Source organism: Nicotiana tomentosiformis, chromosome 1 (assembly GCF_000390325.3).
Source record: "Nicotiana tomentosiformis chromosome 1, ASM39032v3, whole genome shotgun sequence".
In the NCBI taxonomy this organism is placed as follows: Eukaryota; Viridiplantae; Streptophyta; class Magnoliopsida; order Solanales; family Solanaceae; genus Nicotiana; species Nicotiana tomentosiformis.
This window is the reverse complement of record NC_090812.1, coordinates 140,341,016-140,364,613: the sequence shown is the minus strand read 5'-3', so window position 1 is coordinate 140,364,613 and position 23,598 is coordinate 140,341,016. Positions and strand designations below refer to the sequence as shown.

Below are 23,598 nucleotides of genomic sequence, written 5' to 3'. Positions count from 1 at the left end.
TTTATATATATATTTGTACATTATTTATCTTTTATTTCTCTACCTTACTTCTTGTGATTTCATGTAATTGCTCGTATATTTTATTTCTTATTTGTTTTATTTTCTTCATTTACCGTAACTGCGTTATTATTCTAATATTATAAATAATGAGTCATTAACAAACTTGGGATATAATGAGTGATGTCATTAAAGTAGAATTTCATTGTTGAATGATGTTATAAACTTACTATGTTTCACAATCTTAAATTGTATTGGAACTTATTTTTATTATGTTAGAATTTGACATATGTTAAACTATTTTTTTTTTTTGATTTTGAAATTGTGTTATATTTATGGTTCCAATTTACTTGTTTTAGTAGTATTGACTTGTTATTTCACATTGCATGTTATTTATGTTTTAGCTAGAATTGGTAGATTAGTTTTGTCAAACATTTAAATAATATTATGGCATTATATTTATAAATATTAATTTATTTTATCAAACATACATTCCACGATGTTCTTATAAAACATATATTTTATAATTAATTAAACTAAATATTATTAATTTTAAAAATATACATAAATTATTTTTACAATATTATTATAACTATATGTTTACTAATTAATATATATATTCAAAGAAAAATATGCATCTTAAATACCAAATCTAATATCATTTATACTTATAAAAAATTATTTATAGGCATATATTTATCACATTAACTTTTAGTTTTGATAGTTACTTTATTTAAAATTTAATTTAATTATATAATTATACTTGTGTAACCAAACAGTACACTTATAATTACACTATCGTAATTACTATTGTATAATTATTAAAATATATAATTACTATAATAGTAAATACATCAATTCCAATTAATTTCAAAAAGACATCAGTATTAAAACAGTAATAAGAAAAAAAGGCAATAAAACTTGGCAACATTTGTCAATTAGTATTTTCCTTTGCCATTCTGTTTCGTGTATCCGTACTGCCGGAGTAGCTGAAATCGACGAGGAAGATGGGAGAAGAAGCCCCTCCTGCTATTGACATCGATCCCTCATCATCATCGCCGCCTTTGCCTTCGCAAAACAAAGATAAAGCATGGCACTCTTACATCTCAGAGGATCTGCCTCGCACAGTACAAGAGTCTACTGACTCCGCCCTACGCTCTGCCCGTTCCATCCAATATACTTCCTCCACCCACCTCCGCACTCTTCAGGTTTTTGTACTAACCCTACCATTTTAAATTTTTCATTCTAGCCCGGGTTTTCTAGTAATGCGATGAATATCATATCTGCTTTTTATTTTTGGATTTGTTTGTGTTTACTGTATCTTCATTTGGGATCTCATATTCTTCCAGATATGAATATTTAAAATGTTAAGGATTGCTGTATGTATCCTCCGTGGAGAAGCCGAGTGAAATCAACATATAATATATAAACATTTTAAAAAAATTGACCTATCTACGTAGTGTCTTTTTCTAGCGAAGGGATTTCGATTGACTCCACTCGAACAAGGGTAGCTCCGTCCCTCTGTATCCCATTAATGGAAATGGTATGGGATAAAGGACTTACAAGTGTAGAACCTAGATAAATTCAGCTCCAAATGTCAGTGTCTTCAAGGTTGTGAAAGATTATTTAATTTTGAGACCTTACAGATCTGCAATAACCTTAATTTATAGTTCCTTTGCTGGAGTTGAGGGGTTGATAATTGGTACTTGTCAATAAATTATTATTTGCATGATTTTCTCGTGAGAGCTCTTCTAGGTATTCTGATACTGGTCCATCAGGCAAATTAGTTGGCGCTGTGGGGGTACAATTGTGCAACTTTTCACTTGAAATTTCTCTCCCCCTTCTTAGCAAAGTTTTGCAAGTTTCCTCTCTCAGTTGTAGCACTAAAACTAAACTGAATGTAGATAACTGATCAGGTAGAAGATAAATGGTTTAATTTGAAGCCTTATAGCTTCGCAAGGACCGTAATTTAGAGTTATGTTGCTGGAGTTTGAAGGATTAAAATGGACTTACCGCATGCACGAAGTGCTCTCGTGCTAGGATGGTGGTATGGCAAGACTGGGGGTTTACAGTACACAGCCTTCCCTTTTCATTTCTGCAAAGAGGCTGTTTTGCACCTTGAACTTGTGAACTATAGGTCCCCAAAGAGCAATTCTACCATTACGTCAAGGCCTGTCCTCAAAGAAGTTTGAAGGGTTACCATTTTCTTGAGAGACCTCTTGTTGGGCGGGCTGAATTGCTTTGGAATATTTCACTGGAGATATACAGTAGGAATGGAACAAATAAACCAGTGGGTACTTCGTCAAACTATCACCCTTAAGTTGGCTTGATATAAAAGGGAACGAATAATTCCAGAGGCTCATTTTAGATAGTTAACACATCTCAAACTAGAAAACTGTGCAGTTTACCGTCAGAAAGAATGTAATGTGGATGATTGAAGAGGCCTTTCTGAGCAGTTGTGTAGAAAACCCGAAAACTCCCTATTACCTGAGTGCGGAAGAACATGAAGTTATGTCATGAGCTTTTCAGCATCAAGCTGCTAGGAAAGTTATCTCCTCTTCTTCTTTCTTAAAGTTGCTTTAACGTTTTCAGCCAACAACATGTGACAATGAGCTGATACACAAAGCCACTATGACTCCCAAATCTTTAAATGTCAGGAAGGAAAATTGAGGCTAACAAGCAAATGATCTACCCTCTCTGAAGTTCACCTCCTTATAATTTAGACTCCAGGAAGCAATCTTGAAGTCCCCAAAAAGAAATTCTGTTACCAAATGCCAGCTACTTGCTTCCAATACGTTGCCTTACAAGAAGAATGACTTGACCGGCTAGACCGTAACTACTAGTGGCTCTGTTCCGTTATTGGAAAAAGTTCACTTATCCAGAGTAGAGCATTTATTATTATAACCATAGTGTTACATAAGGAACCTAAACAGAGTAACTGAAAAGAACAATAAATGCATATAGGCTAACATGTTACTGAATAATTACGCAAGCTCGCTAATCTCATTAAAATAATTCAGGATTAGCGCTTTCATGTTTCAAGCTTTTCTTTGGCAGCCTGCGCGAACATTGAATCCACCTCCCTTATTTTTCCATGCTTTCTGAACAAACTAGATGGAAAAATTGAGGAGTTTACTCTTAAGGATAGAAAAAAAAAGGAAAGAAAGAAATGGGAGTTGATGAAGTGGTTCATTTGCTCTTTCTATTGTTATATTTTCCATGGGAGGTTGTCCAAGTATTTAATGTACCTGTTATAATGTCTCATATTTGTGCATGTACCGTTGTCTCCTTAGATGGTCTTGGGTAGTCCGCACATCATGGATTAACTTTTGAGGTTGAAATATTCCCAAGGTCTATTTTCTTCACATTGTATCGGAACCAGATCTGTCCAAGTTCTTGCTTTTCCTAGTGTTAGGCTCCCATATTACATTGTCCACGCACAAGATGTTTTTGAGGTGCTTTGGGGGGGGGGTTGCGCAGGTGTTAGATATCCCACTCAATGTTATTAAAGGCCAAACTTGAGAAAAAGTGCTGAAATTTGTCAAGGCTTTAAGCACAAAGTGCATATAAAGCATGTGCTCTGATGAAGAAAAGTAAAAAATTGTGTGTGAACAATTAAAAAAAATTATATGTAGTTCAAAAATAATAACTATTAAACACAAACAACAATTATTTGGACAAAAAATTATAAAAATTACTGTTAGAAGAAATAATTCTCTTTCAACAACACACTCTTCAAGACGGAGCCCGTGGGGATGAGGTGCACAACTTAGTGCCAACACTAAAGTAAAGCACCACCTAAGCAAACGAAGCACACAATTGATTTGCACCTACTTTTTCAGGGCTTAAATGTGCCTTTATGTGAGCCTTTGACAACACCGGTCCTACATTGGTTGAGAGAATGAGTTGTTGTTTCCTTATATTGTCTTCGGCAATCGTCAGCTCATCAAATAGCTTTTGAGGTTGAGTTAGGCCTAAAATCCATTTTTTCCAGAGTTCCATCTAAATCATTCCATGTTATTTTATCTTTTTTGGCATGTCTAATCTATAAGTAATGTGTTCCAGGATTTTATGCCAAAGATAAAAGCCCAGTATACAACATATGAAGAAGTTTTCTTCAAGAAAATTAAAGGTAACTTGCAGTTGCCTTCTTATAGTTATTATGGACTATTATGCTTCTATCCTCCTGAACGCCTTGTAAATAGAATGTCATTCATCATTTGTTGGTCAATGAGCTTTTGTTACATATTTTCAAAAACAAGTGAACCCTCATGGTTTGTAGATGCTACCAGTCTTCAACAAACTTGCCTTTTCATACATGTAATGTAAATGATTTCCTGCTATATTTGTATGAAGAGAATCTCCATTTTGAGATGTTGCATGATCTTTGCATTACGCTCTATGCTTTCTTCAATATCTATCGGGCGATGTCTTATTCCAGCAAGGAATCTTCGTTGGCATGGCTGGGAGTCGGCATTCAGCATTGGTAAATCTATAAGAAATTTTGAGATGAAGACCGCTTTGCTTGATAGGGGGTCATTGCAATTAAAAAAAATGTAGTCGATGCTTTAGGGAGAATCTTTACTGATGAACATGATAAAGTGGCTCTGCGTGCTACCTTGGGAAGGAAAAAGCTGTTCAAGGAGCTGATTAGTATTTCAGTTTTCTTTGTTCTTTGTGTAAGCCTTCATTAGCCTTTAGATTTGGCTAGTTTCTAGTTTCTTCCTTTATTGCTGTACTTCATTCAATGTACTCTTTACTTTTCCGAGGGAATAAAAAGGAATGTGTGAATGTTTTATCTCCTTTGTTCCTTAGTATCCTTACTTTTTATTGTTGCCCTTCAGAATTCGACAAGACCATTGTGACTTTATTGATATTATAATAAGAATTTGATTTAGAGATTAACTTGGTAAATGGATTTTTCTCTTATAAACGCCTTACTTCAATCTAACCTTTCAGATGAGTTGGTAACTGCGAGAGAGCACCCTGCTATGGCTGGGGGAATTGGTATTGCTGCTAGCCTCCTCCTTATGCGAGGTAATAGATGTACTTATTTTTACTTTAAATTTTCTCACCTATAATCTGTTGGGAACTGATTAGGTATCACTTATAGCCTGTTTGGCCAAGGTTCTAAAATCAGCTTATTTTGAAAAGTGTCTTTCTCAAAAGTACTGATAAGCAGTTTGTGTTTGACTAATTAATTTGAAAAGCACTTTCGAGCAGTAATTAGTGTTTGGCCAAGCTTTTAAAAATTGCTTCTAAGTGTATTAAAAGTGCTTTTGGAAAGATGCTACTTTTTTCTGCTTCTCAAAAACTCTTCTGCTTCTCCTCAAAAACACTTTTTTTCTTTCTAAAAGCTTGGCCAAACAACTCAATTTTTGAAAAAAGCACTTTTGGCAAAAAAAAAAGCACTTTTGGCCCAAAAAAAAGCTTGGCCATACAGGCTATTAGTCGTTTATCTGAAATTAATAGAGAGGTGGGGGATAAAGGATACAAGTCTTTGATTTGCTTAGAGCCCATCTCTAATACATAGTGACAAACTTTTGTGATATTTTGAAATTTCAGGAAACAATGCATGAAATAGGTAGCATTTGCGTTTTGTTTTCACTTTCTTTTTGTATTTAATGTTGAGGTTTAGCGAATGTGTCATTGTATGTAGATCGATATAAGAGATCTAATTTGCGCACCTTCAGCTCGTAAGTGCGAACAATTCACTGAAAAAAGTAGTAGTAGCTTTGTAATTGTCGAAAATTTCTTTTTGTACTTTGTTCATATTTTCTTTGCTTTCTTATCAGTATTCGCCGTTATAATAAAGAAACAAATCAACTAAACTGGCCAGTCACCAAAATGACAGATAGGAAAACAAATCCAAGATTACACAACATAAATGTCTCATTCTAATATAACATGATATAACTGAAAAATAGTCCCAACATATGCATTTGCCTAAAGTGTGAGCAACTTCTTTTTCTTCTTTGCTTATGAGGTTGGTCCATTGTGTTTTATCTCCTAGTTAAGGATTTTTGTTTTTAAATTATTGTTATTGCTTAAAATACATTATCTCCGCCTTTCAAAACTATATAACGCCCCAAAAGTATAGAACTGGGATTAGTACTGATTTGATATTTGTTGTTAGTTTACAGATATGTATATAGTTTTGTCCCGCATTGGAATAGGAGTAATAAGTCCTTGTAATGTATAACTATAAATAAGGACCTCTTGTATTGTATTCTTCGTCTAATATCAATAACATATTTTCTCCCGTGCTTTCTCACATGGTATCAGAGCAATCGTGAGAGATTTATCGCTGTGCATAAATTCCAGCGACTCCGGGAAGAGAAATCAGTCACCGGAAGTCTTTTTCCAGCGACTTTTTCAAGGCTGTTTGTGTCTTCTTTGTCTCCGTCGGTGTTGTGCAAAATCCAACACTACCACAAGAGTCGTCATTGTCTGACGACCAAACCCCAGTCAAAATCTCCGGCATCAGCCTCCTCACGCGCCCCCATGCACCACCAGAAGCTCACGCACCGACGTGTACGACCACTTCCGGTCATTTTTTGAAAAACTTCCTTCAGAACAGTTGGGTCGCCTGGTAATTCCGATCCTACCCTTACTGTTTTCATTTCATTCCAACCACTTTGAGTTTTTTCCGGCAGCTACAGTAAGATTCCGACAGCTACATTATTCCCTTATTCTGTTTCAGTGTTTCCTTACTCTGTTTCAGTGGATTACAGTTGATTTGTCTCTTATTTGGTAATAATTTGCAATGATGTCTTTGGGATTTGATGTTTTTGGGTCTAGAAACATGAGTTCTGGAAGCTCTAGTGTTATGATTACCTCAGAATCTTTAATGGGAAGTTCAAACTACTTAGCTTGGGCTTCATCTGTCGAGTTGTGGTGTAGAGGTCAAAGTGTTCAAGATCATCTAATCAAACAGTCTAGCGAAAGAGATGAAAAGGCGATAGCACTTTGGGCAAAGATCGATGCTCAGTTATGTAGCATCTTGTGGCGATCTATTGATTCCAAGTTGATGCCCTTGTTTCGTCCATTCCAAACATGTTATTTGGTTTGGGCAAAGGCTCGCACCTTATACACTAATGACATATCTCGCTTCTATGATGTGATATCGCGGATGACAAACTTAAAGAAGCAGGAATTAGATATGTCTACTTACTTGGGTCAAGTACAGACAATCATGGAGGAATTTGAGAAGTTGATGCAGTTTCTGCTAGTGTTGAAAAACAACAAGAGCAGCGACAGAAGATGTTTCTAGTTCTTACTCTCGCTTGACTTCCTAATGATCTTGATTTTGTACGCGACCAGATTTTGGCTAGTCCGACTGTCCCCACAGTTGATGAATTATTTTCTCGATTACTCCGCCTTGCTGCAACACCAAGTCACCCAGCGATCTCATCACAAATACTTGATTCCTCTGTTCTCGCATCAAAGACAGTGGATGTTCGGGCATCTCAAACTATGGAGAATAGACGAGGAGGAGGTCGTTTTGGAAGATCTAGACCCAAGTGTTCTTATTGTCACAAACTTGGACACACTCGTGAAATGTGCTATTCCTTACATGGTCGTCCACCCAAAAATGCTTACATTGCTCAGACCGAGACTACAGGTAACCAGGGATTTTCTTTATCTAAAGAAGAATATAATGAGCTCCTTCAGTATCGAGCAAGTAAGCAGACATCTCCACAAGTAGCCTCGGTTGCTCAGACTGATACTTCTGTTACTGGTAATTCTTTTGCTTGTGTTTCCCAGTCTAGTACTCTTGGACCATGGGTTATGGACTCAGGCGCTTCTGATCACATCTCTGGTAATATATCACTTTTGTCAAATATTGTATATTCACAGTCTCTTCCCACTGTTACTTTAGCCAATGGATGTCAAACTAAGGCAAAAGGAGTTGGACAAGCTAATCCCTTGTCTTCTATCACCCTAGATTCCGTTCTTTATGTCCCTGGCTGTCCTTTTAGTCTTGCATCTGTTAGTCGTTTGACTCGTGCCCTCCATTGTGGTATATATTTTATTGACGATTCTTTTATTATGCAGGACCGCAGTACGGGACAGACAATTGGTACAGGACGTGAATCAGAAGGCCTTTACTACCTTAACTCACTCAGTCCTTCCACAACATGTCTAGTTACAGATCCTCGAAACCTAATCCACAGACGTTTAGGACATTCGAGTTTATCCAAATTTCAGAAGATGGTGCCTAGTTTGTCTACATTAGATTGTGAGTCGTGTCAACTTGGGAAACATACCCGAGCCTATTTTCCGTGTAGTGTTGAGAGTCATGTAACGTCTGTTTTCTCCTTAGTTCATTCTTATACATGGGGTCCTAGTAGAGTCAGTTCAACCTTGGGATTTCGTTATTTTGTTAGTTTTATTGATGATTATTGAAGATGTACTTGGCTTTTCTTAATAAAAGATCATTCTGAGCTGTTTTCTATATCCCAGAGTTTCTGTGCTGAAATCAAAAACCAATTTGGCGTTTCTATTCGCATTTTTCGCAGTGATAATGCCTCAGAATATTTATCTTCTCAGTTTCAGCAGTTTATGACTTCTCAAGGAATTATTCATTAGACATCTTGTCCTTATACCCCTCGGCAAAATGGGGTTGCAGAGAGAAAGAATAGGCACCTTATTGAGACTGCTCCCCCTTTTTAATTGAATCTCGTGTTCCGTTGCGTTTTTGGGGCGATGCAGTTCTCACAGCTTGTTATTTGATTAATCGGATGTCTTCATCTCCCATCAAGGATCAGATTCCGCATTTAGTATTGTTTCCCCATTCACCGTTATACTCTCTTCCACCTCGTGTTTTTGGGAGCACGTGTTTTGTTCGTAACTTAGCCCCTGGGAAAGATAAGTTAGCTCCTCGTGCTCTCAAGTGTGTCTTCCTTGGTTATTCTCGTGTTCAGAAGGGATATCGTTGTTATTCACCTGATCTTCATAGGTACCTTATGTCAGGTGACGTCACATTTTTTGAGTTTAAACCTTTCTTTGCCTCTGCTGACCACCATGATATATCTGAGGTCTTACCTATACCGACCTTTGAGGAGTTTATTATAGCTCCTCCTCCACTTCGACCACAGAAGTTTCACCCATACCAATCATTGAGGAGTCTAGTGTTGTTCTTCCTAGATCCCCAGCCACAAGAACACCACTCTTGACTTATCATCGTCGTCCGCACCCTACATCAGGCCCAACTGGTTCTTGTCCTGCACTTGACCCTGCTCTTACTGCGGACTTGTCTCTTCCTAGTACACTTATTGCACTTTGGAAAGGTATACGGACCACACTTAATCCTAATCCTCATTATGTCAGTTTAAGTTATCATCGTCTGTCATCTCCCCATTATGCTTTTATATCTTCTTTGTCCTCGGTTTCCATCCCAAAGTCTGCAGGTGTAGTGTTGTCTCATCCAGGATGGCGACATGCTATGAGTGACGAGATGTCTGCTTTACATACAAGTGGTACTTGGGAGCTTGTTCCTCTTCCTTCAGGTAAATCTACTGTTGGTTGTCGTTGGGTTTATACAGTCAAAGTTGGTCTTGATGACCAGGTTGATCGACTTAACGCCCGTCTTGTTGCCAAAGGATATACAATGTAGATAACAATGTAATCTAAATAGACAACCACAAAGTCAATCCAAGTACTCATACAACACATCGTTCATCAGGTTGCAAAAAGTAGCAGTGGCATTCGTCAACCCGAACGGCATAACAAGGAATTCATATGAGCCATACCTTGTAACACAAGTAGTTTTTGACTCATCACCTTCAACTATCCGTACTTGCCAATAACCAAACCTTAAGTCAAGTTTTGTGAACCAACAAGCCTTGCTTAACCTGTCCAACAGGTGCACCAACGGAACTGGGTATTTGTTCTTCACAGTCACTTTGTTCAATGCCTTGTAATCAACACACATCCGAAGCGTCCCATCCTATTTCTTTTGAAATAAAACAGGTGCACCAAATGGAGCTTTTGATGGCTGAATTAATCCCGCATCGAGTACTCGTTCAGTTATTTCCGTAATTCAGCCAACTCTTTTGGCATCATCCGATAAGGAGGTTAAGCAGGGGCCGCAGAACCTGGTAGCAACTTTATCTTGTGATCAATAGCTCTCCGTGGTGGTAAATTTCTAGGCAATTCTGGCGGCATCACATCAGCAAAGTCGCTCAATATTGGAGCGACACAGTCCGACACTTCAACCTGAACATTAGGTTTCACCTCGACCATCGAAGCAAGGAAAGTCTCATCTCCCCTCTTCAAACTTTTTTCGACCATCATGGCCGAAACTAATGAAGCCTTCTGTTGAGTATCTTCCTTCCCATAAGGATGAACAACTTTCACAAAACAGGAGCCATTTCATGCAATATCATTACTCCGTCCAAGTGAGGCATTGGAACAAAGCGATTTTTTCGCATGAAGTCGATTCCAAGGATCACCTCAAAATCCTCTAGTGGAATCACCATCAAATTTGCTTTCCCATTTCAGTTCCCAATTGACATAGGAACATTGTAAGCCATACCCACAATGGCTTGGCTTTAGCATTTACAGTTTTCATGTAAGAGGGACATTTATTCACATTCAACCCATACTTTTGCACCAATTTCGTCAAGACAAAGGTGTGAGTAGCTCCGATATCTACCATTGCTATTACACTCTTTTCCCCTAGTTTCATTTCAATGTGCATCAGCAAAGAATGAGGGTTGGTCTCGTTGCCTGTAGCATTAAGCAACGCCATGACATTTATCAGTCGCAAATGGTTCACCAAGGCAGCAACTTCTCCACCTTCTCCTTCCCGATTATTTTCTGATGCAAGCAAAGCATTAACCCGTTCCCGATTTGGGCAATTTTTAGCTAGATGAGATCCACCGCAAATCCAGCAACCATCGCCCTTTTTGTTGGCGTTGCCTCTAGTTCTAGCAAATCCGTCAGCAGCAACCTTGCCCTTTTCCACAGATTCTTTTCGGACTTTCTTCCTCCATTCCCCTTTCTTCTCTACCTTTTTCTTAGGTTTTGAAGTAGAAGGAATTTCAGAAAGAATTCGGGTATTGCGGTAATCCACCAATGAATCTGCTGCAGCAATCGCACACGGGAGGTCCTTCACGCTCTGCCTCCTGAGTTCATTTTGTGCCCATGCTTGCATTCCAGAAATAAAATTATGCAACATGTCCTCCTCTGACATGTTCTGTATATCCAACATTAAGGAAGTAAATTCCTTAATATAATTACGAACTGCTCCTGTTTGCCGCAGACGTTTCAAGCGATCCCTAGCTAGCCAAGAGGCGTTGCTAGGTAAGAACTGGTCCTTCATTTCCTTCCGGAGTTTCTCCCACGCATCAATTTTTGGCGTGCCCGCACTTTCATCATCGACCATGCGAGTTCTCCACCATAGTTTTGCATCTCCCGTTAGGTACATGCTTGTTATGGTTACCTTCTCTCCGTTTGGAATCTTGGCAGCAATGAAATATTGCTCCATATCCCATAGAAAATTCTCCAGCTCTTTTGCACTACGCGCTCCACCAAATGCCTTTGGTTCTGGGATCTTTACCTTAGATCGTTCTTCATTGCCTCGGCCAGGAACAACCAAGCTCCTTCGAAGAACCGCAATTTCTAAGTTGAGAGTTTGATTCTCTTTCTTAAGATCCTCAACTTGAACATTCGTGGCCTCACGTGCTTGTTGAATAGTTTCACGAAACTGATTCAACCCTTCCTTTAGACGATAGATCTTAGTAATTAGATCATCCAAATCTAAAGGATCGTCAGTCACTCCCATCAGTGCCTCCAACTTTTGCACACGTTCTCGTAAGTCTGCATTGGATCCACCAGCCATGATCCTAAATATCGGGCAACACTCTGATACCAATTGTTACAGGGTCAATTTTTCGCAACTAACTCTGCACAGCAGCAGCCTAACACTTAAGCTACCCAGCCTTACTTTTCCCACACTTAAAATTATTTCAGACTTTATAAAACGAAAGCAACACACACAATTACGGGTAAAACACCCAACTTTTTATTTTATCTCGCAGAATATACAAAGGACTCTCTATTGGAAAGGCTCACAACTGACTTGATGCCTTAACCAACGAACTACAACACCTATAAATAGGGGCTGCACTGGCAGATTACAAGGGGCAATTTACAAAGGGGCAAATACATTATAGTGCTTGTCATTATCAAGCACTATCATCAAACACTTAGTCATATAATGGAGCACTTCCACGAAATGGTCTCTCTTCTGCACTAAGCCATATTGGTTGGAGCACTAAGCCATGTTTTCTGGAGCACTTGCCATATAATGGAGCACTTCCCACGAAATGGTCCCTCCATTAGCACCTTTGACCTACTGCAACATGTCTTGCTCACAGATTTGCCCACCCTTTGTCTCTTCCGCGCCTTGTCTTGTCATTTGATCATGCCTCGCACATCAGCTTATGACAATGTCTTCGTCACAGCCTTGTCGTCCCACTGATCCATTCGCATGCCTGGACAAAACGTCATGCGTCTGCCATCGTCGTTGCACATACCCAAGGTTGCCTTGCCATCAATCAAGGAACCTTGCCTAGCTGACCTGCCCAAGTCCGTGCACCTGACTTAAGCACACTCTCAGCTTTGTACATTGTTTATCAATCCCACACGAACCCATGTCAAGGAGCAATGTACAAACCATTGACACTAGCTCCATTCGTCATCCGTCACGTCTTAACATTAGGGGCTAACAAACCACCCCCACTAGTTGAACTCGACGTCCTCGTCGAGGCTGACTTCAAGTAGTCCTCTACTTGCTGTTCATATTGCCATAATGAAGCACTCTTTTCCCAAGTCGCATCTGCCTCGGGCTTTCATTTCCATTGAATCAGGAATTCCGTCCGCCTATTTTTCTTATGCATCCCAAGAACCCGGTGGTCAAGCACCTTCTCAATTTCTTCCTCATGCTGAGTGCGCATCTCAAGAGGAGCTCTCTTAGTTTTGTGTCTGCCCGGATCTTCAGGATCTTCAATATAAGGCTAAACTCACATGGAAAGTCGGATGTATTTTCATTCTTTCCGGCAACGTCAGTCGGTAAGCAACTTCCCCAACTTTTGCAGCAACTTCAAAAGGACCATCATACCTTGCAACCAAGGCTCGATGCCTGACACGGTTGTCAATCTTTTTCCAAATCTGTGGAGTAAGTTTTAACAGCACCTTATCACCCACTTTGCTCTCCAAAGGGCGCTTGTTTTTGTCGGCATATTTCTTCATTCTTCGCTGAGCTTTTGACAAGCTATCTGTCGCTTCTTTGATCAAAGCTTGTCTATCCAAACCATAGCGGTAAGCGGCTGGACATTTACCCCCAGTCTTTTGTTGTACAATCGCCGCTGGTTGTGCAGGTTGCTTCCCAACATTAGGGGTGGTGGTGGTTTGTTAGCCCCTAATGTTGAGACGTGACGGATGACGGATGGAGCTAGTGTCAAGGGTTTGTACATTGCGCCTTGACATGGGTTCGTGTGGGATTGATAAACAATGTACAAAGCTGAGAGTGTGCTTAAGTCAGGTGCACGGACTTGGGCAGGTCAGTTAGGCAAGGTTCTTTGAGTGATGGCAAGGCAACCTTGGGTATGTGCGACGACGATGGCAGACGCATGACGTTTTGTCCCAGGCATGCGAATGGATCAGTGGGACGACAAGGCTGTGACGAAGACATTGTCATAAGCTGATGTGCGATGCATGATCAAATGACAAAGCAAGGCAAGGAAGAGACAAAGGGTGGGTAAATCTGTGAGCAAGACATGTTGCAGTGGGTCAAAGGTGCTAATGGAGGGACCATTTCGTGGGAAGTGCTCCAGAAAACATGGCTTAGTGCTCCAACCAATATGGCTTAGTGCAGAAGAGAGACCATTTCGTGGAAGTGCTCCATTATATGACTAAGTGTTTGCTGATAGTGCTTGATAATGACAAGCACTATAATGTATTTGCCCCTTTGTAAATTGCCCCTTGTAATCTGCCAGTGCAGCCCCTATTTATAGGTGTTGTAGTTCGTTGGTTAAGGCATCAAGTCAGTTGTGAGCCTTTCCAACAGAGAGTCCTTTGTATATTCTGCGAGATAAAATAAAAGGTTGGGTGTTTTACCCGTAATTGTGTGTGTTGCTTTCGTTTCATAAAGTCTGAAATAATTCTAAGTGTGGGAAAAGTAAGGCTGAGTAGCTTAAGTGTTAGGCTGCTGCTGTGCAGAGTTAGTTGCGAAAAATTGACCCTGTAACAACTGGTATCAGAGCGTTGCCCGATATTTAGGATCATGGCTGGTGGATCCAATGCAGACTTACGAGAACGTGTGCAAAAGTTGGAGGCACTTATGGGAGTGACTGACGATCCTTTAGATTTGGATGATCTAATTACTGAGATCTATCGTCTAAAGGAAAGGTTGAATCAGTTTCGTGAAACTATTCAACAAGCACGTCAGGCCACGAATGTTCAAGTTGAGGATCTTAAGAAGAAGAATGAAACTCTCAACTTAGAAATTGCGGTTCTTCGAAGGACCTTGGTTGTTCCTGACCGAGGCAATGAAGAACGATCTAAGGTGAAGATCCCAGAACCAAAGGCATTTGGTGGAGCGCGTAGTGCAAAAGAGCTGGAGAATTTTCTATGGGATATGGAGTAATATTTCATTGCTGCCAAGATTCCAAACGGAGAGAAGGTAACCATAACAAGCATGTAACTAACGGGAGATGCAAAACTATGGTGGAGAACTCGCATGGTCGATGATGAAAGTGCGGGCAGGCCAAAAATTGATGCGTGGGAGAAACTCCGGAAGGAAATGAAGGACCAGTTCTTACCTAGCAACGCCTCTTGGCTAGCTAGGGATCGCTTGAAACGTCTGCGGCAAACAAGAGCAGTTCGTAATTATATTAATGAATTTACTTCCTTAATGTTGGATATGCAGAACATGTCAGAGGAGGACATGTTGCATAATTTTATTTCTGGAATGCAAGCATGGGCACAAAATGAACTCAGGAGGCAGAGCGTGAAGGACCTCCCGTGTGCGATTGCTGCAGCAGATTCATTGGTGGATTACCGCAATACCCGAATTCTTTTTGAAATTCCTTCTACTTCAAAACCTAAGAAAAAGGTAGAGAAGAAAGGGGAATGGAGGAAGAAAGTCCGAAAAGAATTTGTGGAAAAGGGCAAGGTTGTTGCTGACGGATCTGCTAGAACTAGAGGCAACGTCAACAAAAAGGGCGATGGTTGCTGGATTTGCGGTGGATCTCGTCTAGCTAAAAATTGCCCAAATCGGGAACGGGTTAATGCTTTGCTTGCATCAGAAAATAATCGGGAAGGAGAAGGTGGAGAAGTTGCTGCCTTGGTGAACCATTTGCGACTGATAAATGTCATGGCGTTGCTTAATGCTACAGGCAACGAGACCAACCCTCATTCTTTGCTGATGCACATTGAAATGAAACTAGGGGAAAAGAGTGTAATAGCAATGGTAGATATCGGAGCTACTCACACCTTTGTCTCGACGAAATTGGTGCAAAAGTATGGGTTGAATGTGAGTAAATGTCCCTCTTACATGAAAACTGTAAATGCTAAAGCCAAGCCATTGTGGGTATGGCTTACAATGTTCCTATGTCAATTGGGAACTTGATTGGGAAAGCAAATTTGATGGTGATTCCACTGGAGGATTTTGAGGTGATCCTTGGAATCGACTTCATGCGAAAAAATCGCTTTGTTCCAATGCCTCACTTGGACGGAGTAATGATATTGCATGAAATGGCTCCTGTTTTGTGAAAGTTGTTCATCCTTATGGGAAGGAAGATACTCAACAGAAGGCTTCATTAGTTTCGGCCATGATGGTCGAAAAAAGTTTGAAGAGGGGAGATAAGACTTTCCTTGCTTCGATGGTCGAGGTGAAACCTGATGTTAAGGTTGAAGTGTCGGACTGTGTCGCTCCAATATTGAGCGACTTTGCTGATGTGATGCCGCCAGAATTGCCTAGAAATTTACCACCACAGAGGACTATTGATCACAAGATAGAGTTGTTGCCAGGTTCTGCGGCCCCTGCTCAACCTCCTTATCGGATGGTGCCAAAAGAGTTGGCTGAATTACGGAAACAACTGAACGAGTTACTCGATGCGGGATTAATTCAGCCATCAAAAGCTCCATTTGGTGCACCTGTTTTATTTCAAAAGAAACAGGATGGGTCGCTTCGGATGTGTGTTGATTACAAGGCATTGAACAAAGTGACTGTGAAGAACAAATACCCAGTTCCGTTGGTGCAGGACCTGTTGGATAGGTTAAGCAAGGCTTGTTGGTTCACAAAGCTTGACTTAAGGTCTGGTTATTGGCAAGTACGGATAGCTGAAGGTGATGAGTCAAAAACTGCTTGTGTTACAAGGTATGGCTCATATGAATTCCTTGTTATACCGTTCGGGTTGACGAATGCCCCTGCTACTTTTTGCAACCTGATGAACGATGTGCTGTATGAGTACTTGGATGACTTTGTGGTTGTCTATTTAGATGACATTGTTATCTACAGTCGGACCTTGGATGAACATATCTCACACTTGAGAAGGGTGTTGTCTCGTTTAAGAGAGTACCAACTCTATGTGAAGATGGAGAAGTGTGAGTTTGCTAGACATGAGATTAAATTTCTGGGGCACTTGGTGAGCCAGAAACGAGTGAGGATGGACCCGAAAAAGGTGCGACTCATTGTGGAATGGCAGGCCCCTAATTCAGTGAAAGAATTGAGATCTTTCCCCGGGTTATCAAATTATTATCGGAAATTCATTGCGGGTTATTCAAAGAAAGCTGCTCCTTTGACGGATTTGTTGAAGAAGGATGCTAGGTGGGCATGGACTGAGATATGCAGTGGTGCATTTGACCTGTTGAAGGAAGCCATTGCCTCGGAACCTATCTTGCAGCTTCCAGATTTTGAACTACCCTTTGAAGTTCATACCGATGTTTCTGACAAGGCTGTTGGAGGTGTGTTGGTTCAAGAAGGCCACCCAGTGGCATTTGAAAGCAGGAAGTTGAATGAAGCAGAGCAAAGATATTCGGCTCATGAAAAGGAAATGGTTGCTGTGATCCATTGCTTGCAGACTTGGCGGGTGTATTTGTTGGGAACTAAATTCGTTGTGAGAACGGATAATGTAGCCAATACATTTTTCAAGACACAGAAAAAGCCAAGTCCAAAGCAAGCACGTTGGCAAGAATCCTTATACCCCTCAACAAAATGGGGTTGCAGAGAGAAAGAATAGGCACCTTATTGAGACTGGTCCCCCCTTTTTAATTGAATCTCGTGTTCCGTTGCGTTTTTGGGGCGATGCAGTTCTCACAGCTTGTTATTTGATTAATCGGATGTCTTCATCTCCCATCAAGGATCAGATTCCGCATTTAGTATTGTTTCCCCATTCACCGTTATACTCTCTTCCACCTCGTGTTTTTGGGAGCACGTGTTTTGTTCGTAACTTAGCCCCTGGGAAAGATAAGTTAGCTCCTCGTGCTCTCAAGTGTGTCTTCCTTGGTTATTCTCGTGTTCAGAAGGGATATCGTTGTTATTCACCTGATCTTCATAGGTACCTTATGTCAGGTGACGTCACATTTTTTGAGTTTAAACCTTTCTTTGCCTCTGCTGACCACCATGATATATCTGAGGTCTTACCTATACCGACCTTTGAGGAGTTTATTATAGCTCCTCCTCCACTTCGACCACAGAAGTTTCACCCATACCAATCATTGAGGAGTCTAGTGTTGTTCTTCCTAGATCCCCAGCCACAAGAACACCACTCTTGACTTATCATCGTCGTCCGCACCCTACATCAGGCCCAACTGGTTCTTGTCCTGCACTTGACCCTGCTCTTACTGCGGACTTGTCTCTTCCTAGTACACTTATTGCACTTTGGAAAGGTATACGGACCACACTTAATCCTAATCCTCATTATGTCAGTTTAAGTTATCATCGTCTGTCATCTCCCCATTATGCTTTTATATCTTCTTTGTCCTCGGTTTCCATCCCAAAGTCTACATGTGTAGTGTTGTCTCATCCAGGATGGCGACATGCAATGAGTGACGAGATGTCTACTTTACATACAAGTGGTATTTGGGAGCTTGTTCCTCTTCCTTCAGGTAAATCTACTGTTGGTTGTCGTTGGGTTTATACAGTCAAAGTTGGTCCCGATGGCCAGGTTGATCGACTTAAGGCCCGTCTTGTTGCCAAAGGATATACTCAGATATTTGGGCTCGATTACAGTGATACCTTCTCTCCCGTGGCTAAAGTCGCATCAGTCCGCCTTTTTCTATCCATGGCTGCAGTTCGTCATTGACCTCTCTATCAGCTGGACATTAAGAATGCCTTTCTTCACGGTGATCTAGAGGATGAGGTTTATATTGAGCAACCACCTGGTTTTGTTGCTCAGGGGGAGTCTCGTGATCTTGTATGTCGCCTGTGTCGGTCACTTTATGGTCTAAAGCAGTCTCCTCGAGCCTGGTTTGGTAAGTTCAGCACGGTTATCCAAGAGTTTGGTATGACTCGTAGTGAAGCTGATCACTCTGTGTTTTATTGGCACTCTGCTTCAAGTCTATGTATTTATCTGGTAGTCTATGTTGATGATATTGTTATTACTAGCAATGATGAGGATGATATTACCAATCTGAAGCAACATCTCTTCCAGCACTTCCAAACTAAGGATCTAGGCAGATTGAAGTACTTTTTAGGTATTGAGGTTGCTCAGCCTAGCTCAGGTATTGTTATTTCTCAAAGAAAATATGCTTTAGACATTCTTGAGGAGACATGGATGATAGGTTGCATACCTGTTGACACTCCGATGGATCCGAATTCTAAACTTCTGTCAGGACAGGGGGAGCCGCTTAGCGATCCTGCAAGCTATAGGCGGCTGGTTAGTAAATTAAATTATCTCACAGTGACTAGACCCGACATTTCTTATCATGTGAGTGTTGTAAGTCAATTTATGAATTCTCCCTGTGATAGTCATTGGGATGCAATTGTCCGCATTATTCGGTATATAAAATCGGCTCCAGGCAAAGGATTACTGTTTGAGGATCGAGGTCATGAGCAGATCGTTGGATACTCAGATGCTGATTGGGCAGGATCACCTTCTGATAGACGTTCTACGTCTGGATATTGTGTTTTAGTAGGAGGCAATTTGGTGTCTTGGAGGAGCAAGAAACAGAATGTAGTTGCTCGGTCTAGTGCATAAGCAGAATATCGAGCAATGGCTATGGCAACATGTGAGCTAGTCTGGACCAAACAATTGCTCAAGGAGTTGAAATTTGGTGAAATCAGTCGGATGGAACTTGTGCGCGATAATCAAGCTGCCCTTCATATTGCATCAAATTCGGTGTTCCATGAGAGAACTAAACACATTGAGATTGATTGTCACTTCGTCAGAGAAAAGATACTTTCAGGAGAAATTGCTACAAAGTTTGTGAGGTCGAATGATCAGCTTGGAGATATTTTTACCAAGTCCCTCACTGGTCCTCGTATTGGGTATATATGTAACAAGCTCGGTACATATGATTTGTATGCACCGGCTTGAGGGGGAGTGTTAGTTTACAGATATGTATATAGTCTTGTCCCACATTGGAATAGGAGTAATAAGTTCTTGTAGTGTATAGCTATAAATAAGGACCTCTTGTATTGTATTCTTCATCTAATATCGATAACATATTTTCTCCCGTGCTTTCTCACATTTGTCAAAACAATAATTTGATTGATGGTGTGGGTAAACACCCGTTGTACTGGTGACATACAAAATAATAGAGAACCTACACTAAAATATACTTCTCAATTATTGGCTGCACCAAAAAGTGACTAAAAGCAAAAGATTAGTCCTAAATTGTACAAAACTTTTCATACCTTCTCTTTTTTTTTCTCACTCCACAATATCCACGTAAATGCCAATGCCGTCTACCAGAGTTCTATTGCTTACTTGGATTGTACCAATAAATGGTTTATGTTCTCACTCGTATGGATATTTTTGTCCTGTGCTTCGTAGGCATGCACAGTGACATGCTAGATCTGCCTAAATCTTTATTCAGCATGATGTTCTCCTCTTCATCCTGCTCTGTCCCCATGGTCATTTATCCAGAATTGGATATGTAACTCTGAATTCGCTTCGCTTACTTTTCTTGGCATACAAAATTTACTTTGATAAAAAGAGAATTCGATTAGTGGGGTCCATCTTTTGCTGTTTGCTATTTCCCTTCTCATGCTTGTTTCTAGACACAACCTCTTATAGCCACGTCCGTTGATTACAAATCGTTCTGTAATGCAACTTCAGTCCAGAAAGGGATCACATTGTGGTCCCTTCCCAGGGAAAAAAAAGTGAAGTCACGAAAATTTTCTTGCAGCACCGACACTACCCCAAACTTAGTCATCTGCTTTAACTAAATTATCTCTTGTTAAAACAATTTGAGAATCATGTCATTAAGGAGGGTGAATGTTGGATGATTTAAGCCTGGTTTCTTTAAATGAGTTTGCCCTTGAAATAATACCTAGTTTCTTTAAATGAGTTTGCCCTTGAAATAATGCCTGGTTTCTTTAGATGAGTTTGTCCTTGAAATAATATTTGATTTATCATCTAGCGAGATGGATTCTTGTTATTAGGAGTTGCCAATTTTGAGAAATCAAGAGATCAGTTTAGGATCCATAGACAAGCATGTGCATTTCTAAGTCTTTTGTTTTGTTTTCCTCCAAAGATGCTTATTCTTTAGTTGCATTAGTTAAAATAATGGCACATTGTTTGGTAACTAATATCAAGCTATCCTCTGCGCTGAGCTGAACGACCTCTTCCCGCAGGACCTAGAAGATTTCTGTTTCGTCAAACACTGGGCCGTCTCCAGAGTGAAGAGGTAGTCTGCTAAAAATATTATGAGTTAATTATGCCTTTTGTGCTAAAACTTTCATATGAAACTCTGGCCAAGAAGCTACATGATTCTGTCCTGCATATATGTCATTCCTTTTCAATTTGATTAAGGCAGTAATTCAACTTTTCAGGCTAAGTTTAGTAAAGCTGAGAAGAATGTGAAAGAGTTGAGCCTGTCTGTTGACTTAATGAAAAAAGAGAGTAAAAAGCTGCTTGAAAGAGCGGCTCTCGCTGAAAAGGATATGAAAAGGGGCCTGTCTGAGCTCATGTATGTCTTTTATGCATTTTCGTTTGTATCGTTATTTCTGTAGCTTCTGCATTTGATTATTTAAAATTCTTAGGGATGCTGGAAATCAGATCCAAAGTGTTGGAAAAACTGTCTACAAGGTTGAAGCTCAAGCTGCTGGTTAGTGTACCCTATTTTCCTTATTATTTTACGAATAAGTGCTTTTGCTCATTTCCTCCGTTACCCACTGCTTCTCATTGTTTGTTACATAAGTCTGCAATCGACGTAAAACCTTTCTCTTGAATGGAGTTATGGTTTAGCAAGCAAGTTATTTACAGAAGATTTGCCATCCAAGTACATGAAAGCATGAGTTTTTGGATAAAACTAGGTATTGCTTTGCTAAATGAATTAACTTTTATCTTTCCAAATTATGGCTCCCATATTGTTTGCACTTGTATCGGAAGAAACCAGGCATTATTAGGAGGCATTGTCCAAATAATACCTGTTTTTCAGTTTGGAGGCAGATGTAGTGAATAAATCTATTGGTTTGCTTTAACTGAAAAACAGTTGATTGCTCTGCATCTTGTTATCTGCTTAGTGATGTAGTTGATTTAGATTGTTGTATTTTGAAAAGATACCTTTTATTAATGCAACTCCTGTCCTTATATCAAAAAACTTGAAACAAAAGGAAAATCAAGGCCTCATTTGTGTTTTTATGTAAAGAAAAGGTTCCTTTAACCAATGATTTTTTGTTTCATTTGTATTTCGTGGTGTAAAGAATTGTATAGGAAGTTGGATGGATTTTCTGGAAACTTCATTTCGAAATCCATGTAAAGCTGACAACTTCTTTGTTGGTGTCAATGAAAAACTTAATGCAACTTCCTTTTTTTCAACTGATAGATTTGATGGATGTGCTGCGGGAAATTCCGGGTAGAGAGGCTTTAAAGCTACGAGCAGAGGTGAGTTCTCTTGGCGAACTGATATTCGTCTTCAATTTCACTTGTTTCATCAATTTCTACTATCTAGTTTTGATTTATATCTGCATTGAAAGTCCTCATCCTTATCTGAGTATGTCACTCAGGTTGCTTCTATGGCGTCGCATCTACGTCAACAAAGGACTGCAATTGACAAAAGGATTGTCAAGGTTTCTGAACTAGGTGTTCCTATATGAGGACTTAGGATGAGTATTGAGGAGGGCTATATCATATGGATGAACAGTTCATCTGCGCCCCCCCCCCCCCCCCCCCCCCAAAGGTGTGATGGGGAAGTGGGATTAGAGCTTTTTACATTTGATTCGTCCACAAAAAGTGTTTGCAATTTATGGAAATCTTACTAGTCAGGAAATGTGTAGCAATAAGCTTTCTGCATCATTTGGCGCTTGCTAATGAAACCTTCCTGATATTTGGTGGATGCACTGTCTCGTTCAGGAATTCGATATACTCATCTTTTTATACTTCATTGCCTTGGTTAGCTAAATTTCTTAGAGCCACCCCATTGCCGTTCGACAAGATTTCTTGGGTTGTAAACAGTTTTTTCGGTAAAAGGCCAAAATTGCCCATGTATTATTTGTCCAGGGACACTTTTACCTTCTGTTAATAGTTGGGCATTTTCTTTGTCCCTGCTGTTATAAAACTGGCAAATATTTGCCCTATGATTTGCGAAAGGTTCACTTTTATCCCTTTTCACTAACGGATCCATTAAAAAAATAAAAATGAAAATGAACAAGATCCAAAATTGTTCTTTAAGTTTGCAAAATGTTTACTTTTGCCCTCAATGAAATCCCGGTGGAGTTTTGGAAGAATGCGGGCAAGGCAGGCTTGGAGTGGCTCACTAGGTTATTTAATATCGTTTTTAGAACGAAGAAAATGGCCGAAGAGTGGAGGTGGAGCACGATGGTTCCTATATACAAGAACATGAGTAATGTCCAAAATTGTAATTATTATCGGGGTATCAAGCTGCTTGGCCATACTATGAAAGTCTGGGAGAGAGTGGTAGAGCTAAGAGTGAGGAAGAGTGTCTATTTTCGGGAACTAGTTCGGGTTTATGCGGGGGCGTTCGACTACAGAAGCCATCCACCTTGTTAGGAGATTGATGGAGCAGTATAGAGAGAGGAAGGACTTGCATATGGTGTTCATCGACTTAGAAAAGACGTACGATAAAGTTTCGAGGGAGGTTTTGTGGAGATGTTTGGAGGCTAGAGGTGTAGTTGTTGCCTATGTTAGGGTGATTAAGGACATGTATGATGGAGTAAAAACTCGAGTGAGGACGATGGGTGGGGACTCGAACCATTTTCCGATTATGATGGGGTTGCATCAGGGGGTCGACACTCAGCCCTTTTTTGTTTGCCCTCGCGATGGACGTAGTGACGCGCCACGTCCAAGGGGAGGTGCCGTGGTGCATACTATTTGTAAATGATATCGTATTAATTGACGAGACGCGAGATGGTGTGAACACGCAGTTAGAGGTATGGAGGCAGACCTTAGAGTTTAAAGGTCT

At 40.2% G+C, this 23,598-nt stretch overlaps 1 protein-coding gene across 1 annotated transcript; it reads left to right on the top strand.

The window, feature by feature from the left end:
• Positions 1-911: 911 nt before the first annotated feature.
• Positions 912-22,787, top strand: LOC104110119 (RGS1-HXK1-interacting protein 1). Its single transcript, XM_070191846.1, has 8 exons — positions 912-1,205; positions 4,063-4,129; positions 4,957-5,034; positions 20,810-20,862; positions 21,008-21,144; positions 21,218-21,282; positions 22,003-22,061; positions 22,184-22,787. Exons 1-8 carry the CDS (start codon positions 1,005-1,007, stop codon positions 22,271-22,273), a joined length of 750 nt encoding a protein of 249 aa, XP_070047947.1. The 5' UTR covers positions 912-1,004; the 3' UTR covers positions 22,274-22,787.
• Positions 22,788-23,598: the final 811 nt, after the last annotated feature.